This window comes from Platichthys flesus, chromosome 11 (assembly GCF_949316205.1).
Source record: "Platichthys flesus chromosome 11, fPlaFle2.1, whole genome shotgun sequence".
Lineage (NCBI taxonomy): Eukaryota > Metazoa > Chordata > Actinopteri > Pleuronectiformes > Pleuronectidae > Platichthys > Platichthys flesus.
The window spans coordinates 26,549,422-26,554,435 of NC_084955.1; the positions used below are offsets into that span (position 1 = coordinate 26,549,422).

The 5,014-nt window shown below is 50.9% G+C and overlaps 1 protein-coding gene across 2 annotated transcripts; it reads right to left on the bottom strand.

Moving 5' to 3' along the window:
* On the bottom strand, positions 1–5,014 carry hjv (hemojuvelin BMP co-receptor). 2 transcript variants are annotated; one of them, XM_062398423.1, is made up of 4 exons: positions 4,821–5,014; positions 3,321–3,431; positions 1,062–1,615; positions 1–884 (listed from the first exon to the last, which is right to left on the bottom strand). In XM_062398423.1, the coding sequence occupies exons 2-4, from the start codon at positions 3,388–3,390 to the stop codon at positions 252–254; spliced, it is 1,257 nt and encodes a 418-aa protein (XP_062254407.1). In that variant the 5' UTR covers positions 3,391–3,431; positions 4,821–5,014; the 3' UTR covers positions 1–251. The 2 variants fall into 2 exon arrangements, with proteins under 2 accessions (XP_062254407.1, XP_062254408.1); XM_062398424.1 differs by lacking the exon at positions 3,321–3,431.

Sequence of the window (5,014 nt, forward strand, 5' to 3'; positions counted from 1 at the left end):
AAGACTAGAAAAGCTCTTTATAAATACAAATCCATTTACACGCAACATGTTTTATGCAGTTCAAAAGTAATCTTCAGTTTTTTTCTTGTTCGAGATGTAAACATTGATAGTTAATAATTTACAGAATCAAGTTTACACATCATAACATTATCATGTGTTCTGATAAGAACCTCACTTCATCTGCCACAGATTCTGAACACGTGACCTCGGGCTGATTAGTTTCAGCCTGAGCGGAGTGACTTCCTGCTTCTTCAGGCTCTGCTCAGAGGTCCCAGCATGCCGAGCGGCAGCAGCAGCAGTGTCAGGTGTGGTTGTGCTCGCCGCCCGGCGGAGGTGACCAGCAGCAGGTGAACTCTCTCCCGCTCTGAGATCATGTTTCTGGCATCCTGCAGCGCACTGACGGCGGCGGTGCTGGAGTTCAGGTCTCCGCTGGTGATCAGGTCAAACACACAGGCCTGGTAGTAAACATCCTGGGCAGGAAGCAGCGTGGCACAGTGCTCATGGGCGCCGACATCCGCAGGCCGAGAGGAGTCCAGCGGCGGCAGCGGGCGCAGCGTGTTGAGCCTTTGGGCGGGGGGGCAGCCCCACACACACAGCTGCAGGTCCTGCTGTGGGCCAAACGCCTCCATGACGTCACGCGGCGACCGGATCGATAGGCCGAGCGACCGGCCGCTCTGACGCACCACCAGCAGCGTGCCAATGTGGGCCGCTCGGATCTCCACGTGTCGGCCGGCAACGCGAGTCCAGACGGTCAGGACGTGGTGACCCTGCAACTGGCCACTCGCCACCGAGCCGTCAGCGAACGCCGCAGGGACGTTGTCCAGCTCGGCCTGGTAGAGCTGCTGAGCAACACACTGACGCACAGTTTTAAAGATGATGGTGATCTGTGAAGAGACAAGACGCAATAGTCAGAGACACTTCCTGTCAGAGTGACCATGCCCAGCAGTGATGTCACAGAGTGCAAGGTCACTGGAGCCCACAACATCAAACACTGAAAACCATTTTTAATAAAGTTTCCTTAAACAAGATGACCTGTTGGACCTGTGCACTCTGACACTCACCTTTGTGAGCACCGTGCCATGTGAACTCGCCCTCTTTGGCGAGCTGGTGGCCTGTATGTACAGGTAGTCGTTATCCATGAGAGGCCACGCCCCCTGCATGGAACACGTCTGGAAGTCATCGTGGAAGGTTCTGATGTGTGGGTCTCCGAACACGCCACAGTGCAGGTACTCTGCTGTCCGACCTTCTCTGCTCGAGAAGCTCCTCTCGTAAAGGCAGGCATCTCCCGACAGCGTGCCCTGAGGGAGGGGGCGGGGCTGGGCTGTGGGCCCCACCCGGGTGCAGCGGTGCTGGATCAGGAGGTCCTCGATGCCCTGAACCGCAGAGTGGTACGCCAGGTCACCGCGACACGCCCGTGCCATCCGCTTCGTGCACGTGCCGTAGGAGCGCAGGGCGCTGCAGTAACCGGTGTTCACCGCCTCCCTGCTCAGAGCTGCTCCGGCTGGGCCACCGCCTCTTCCAACGCCATCAGGCCCGCCCATGCCGCCGCCGCCCAGGTCCAGTGTCGCAGCCACAAAGTCAGAATTACATTTCAGGATGCGACAGGAAGCTGGAACTGCAGAGACAGGAAGAACATCACAAAACGTTTCTGAGGGCGCTGAGGTTCGGAGGCTTTTATTGTGAAGAGTCGTTAAACTTCCCCTTTGAGACGTCATCAGCTGACACAGATAAATATCATCTATTGTTGCCATGGATGCAAGTCAAGTTTCTTAAAGATCAATTACATTTTGTCTTTGTTTATAAATGTGAGTTGATGAATTAGCAGCTGTTCTACGAGGTGAGTCACTGACGCTTTATCCTCAGTGACTCACAGGAAGTGCATCAACCACGAGGAACAAACCAGAACTACAAGAATCAAGAAAGTTCTATTTCCTCAAAAAGCAAAACTACACAGTTCTATAAGTTAGGGACATGTAAGTGCTACTAACTTAATAGTTTAAACTTTTATTCAAGGTATAGTCTGAAGAGGTGTGTCTTCAGTCTGTCCCTCACTGGGAGGGAGCAGCTGATTGGTCGAAGCGGAGTGGACGGGCTGTGAGGTTTGACCAGGTCCTGGATGTGAACTGGACCTGATCCGGTCACAGCACGGGGACCTAGTACTAGTGTTTAGAAACGGATGCGGGCAGCCACTGGGAACCAGTGAAGGGAGCGGAGTAGTTTGAGTGAACTCAGGTTGAACACCAGTGGAGCTGCTGGTTTCTGGATGTACTGCAGAGGTCGGAGGGCAGCAGCAGGTAAACCTGCCAGGAGGGGAGGGGGGGGGGACCACTAGGACCCTAGGTGTGACCCTAGGAGTGTCACACCTAGGGTCCTACATGGTCTGGGGGGGGGGGGGGGGGGGAGAGATGATACCCATGACGCTGGATATCATCTCCTTAAGTCAACTCTGGTTTCTTCATAAAGATCTGACACATGTGTGTGTGTGTGTGTGTGTGTGTGTGTGAGTGTGTGAGTGTGTGTGAGTGTGTGAGTGTGTGTGTGTGTGTGTGTTCATGTGTGTGTGTGTGTGTGTGTGTGTGTGTGTGTGTGTGTGTGTGAGTGTGTGTGTGTGTGTGTGTGTGTGTGTATGTGTGTGTGTGAGTGTGTGTGTGTGTGTGTATGTGTGTGTGTGTGTGTGTGTGTGTGTGTGTGTGTGTGAGTGTGTGAGTGTGTGTGAGTGTGTGAGTGTGTGTGTGTGTGTGTGTTCATGTGTGTGTGTGTGTGTGTGTGTGTGTGTGTGTGTGTGAGTGTGTGTGTGTGTGTGTGTGTGTGTGTGTGTGTATGTGTGTGTGTGAGTGTGTGTGTGTGTGTGTATGTGTGTGTGTGTGTGTGAGTGTGTGTGTGTGTGTGAGTGTGTGTGTGTGTGTGTGTGTGTGTGTGTGTGTGAGTGTGTGTGTGTGTGTGTGAGTGTGTGTGAGTGTGTGTGTGTGTGTGTATGTGTGTGTGTGTGTGTGAGTGTGTGTGTGTGTGTGAGTGTGTGTGTGTGTGTGTGTGTGTGTGTGTGAGTGTGTGTGTGTGTGTGTGTGTGAGTGTGTGTGTGTGTGTGTATGTGTGTGTGTGTGTGTGAGTGTATGTGTGTGTGTGAGTGTGTGTGTGTGTGTGTATGTGTGTGTGTGTGTGTGAGTGTGTGTGTGTGTGTGAGTGTGTGTGTGTGTGTGTGTGTGTGTGTGTGAGTGTGTGTGTGTGTGTGTGTGTGAGTGTGTGTGTGTGTGTGTATGTGTGTGTGTGTGTGTGAGTGTGTGTGTGTGTGTGTGAGTGTGTGTGTGTGAGTGTGTGTGTACCTTCAGGTAAACTCAGCAGCAGACTCAGATGGATACAGAGTTTCCATGGTAACATGGCCCAAGGCTTCATTATCAGACTGAACCCAGAACAGTTTGGAGACCAGCGCCGCCCTGCAGGACAGAGTGAGAACTTTGAATATTAACACTGATGCTCAGAATATTAGGAACAGAACCCAGGATCTGTTTATCCAGCTGAACTTAACCTAAGTGGTCACATGGCTCTATAATGAGGACACACACTGACTCTGAGGACACACTGTCTCTGAGGACACACTCTGTCTCTGAGGACAAACACTGTCTCTGAGGACACACACTGTCTCTGAGGACACACTCTGACTCTGAGGACACACTCTGACTCTGAGGACACACTGTCTCTGAGGACACACTCTGTCTCTGAGGACAAACACTGTCTCTGAGGACACACACTGTCTCTGAGGACACACTCTGTCTCTGAGGACAAACACTGTCTCTGAGGACACACACTGTCTCTGAGGACACACTCTGTCTCTGAGGACACACACTGTCTCTGAGGACAAACACTGTCTCTGAGGACACACACTGTCTCTGAGGACACACTCTGTCTCTGAGGACACACACTGTCTCTGAGGACAAACACTGTCTCTGAGGACACACACTGTCTCTGAGGACAAACACTGTCTCTGAGGACACACACTGTCTCTGAGGACAAACACTGTCTCTGAGGACACACACTGTCTCTGAGGACACACTCTGTCTCTGACTCTGTCACAAGGTAAATCTGGAAACCATCTGTCCCCCAAATAAATATTCATCACACAGGATGAAGCTACTTAAAGGATCAGAGTATTAAAGTATGTTTTCCTCCACCAACACTCCAGGGACACCAGGCCCAGTAGGTGAAGCCGCTGCAGTCTGTGGTACTGGGAGCACTTTACTGGTCAGGCTGGTTCTGTTGGGCTCCAGCAGCTGACAGAGGTTCATCCTCTGAGGAGAATCCAGATCTTTCAGAAGCTCCTCAGAGGACCTCGATCTAGTCAGTTACCATGGGGAACGAGCTAGGACTGAAAACTCTGAATTAAACCTAAAAACCACAAAATAGTTTAGTTGACAGGTTTTGTTGTTGTGTGCACGTTTGGACTCACAAAGGTAAAAACGAATACTGACAGACAAACGTTTCATTTCAAATGAATCTGACCTCTGGGATGGGGGAGGGGCTCCGTGTTGTGTGTTATGTATATGACGGCTAAATTTAAACTTCTGTTGCCCCCAGACTCACAGACACACACACAGATCAAATTAAACTGTCATAGCCGCAGAAATATGACATATATCAAAATACAATAAAATACAAGGTATAAATACACAAAAGGGAAATTAAAATACACAAAGTGCTGTGGAAGATACGACAGGAAGAAGTGACACAGGTCTGAGTCTGGATCTGTTGATAAATGAAGAAGAGATGTAGCAGGGGCTGATGGGAGATGGAGTTGAATCACATGTGTGTGAAACCTCGTCTCTTACCTGGTTCAGGATCAGAGTCCGTCCATGTCCTCCCTCAGTCCCTCACACTCCAGAACCTGCAGAGGACTCTTCAGGTCTGAAGTCCCGCTCCAGGTTCTGGTCTTTGCCTCGTGGTCGTTCACAGCTGACGACTGAGCTGCAGTTTCTAAATAAATCACCAACAACCAACAGCTGCAGACCCACACACAGACACA

What these genes read in the sequence shown, in the direction of transcription:
- hjv (XM_062398423.1), bottom strand. Translation starts at nt 3,390, where the DNA reads ATGAAGCCTTGGGCCATGTTACCATGGAAACTCTGTATCCATCTGAGT. An exon ending in GCTGCTGAGTTTACCTGAAG is followed by an intron (nt 1,616 to 3,320) that starts GTACACACACAC and finishes CTGTCTCTGCAG; the next exon opens with TTCCAGCTTCCTGTCGCATC. An exon ending in ATGGCACGGTGCTCACAAAG is followed by an intron (nt 885 to 1,061) that starts GTGAGTGTCAGA and finishes GTCTCTTCACAG; the next exon opens with ATCACCATCATCTTTAAAAC.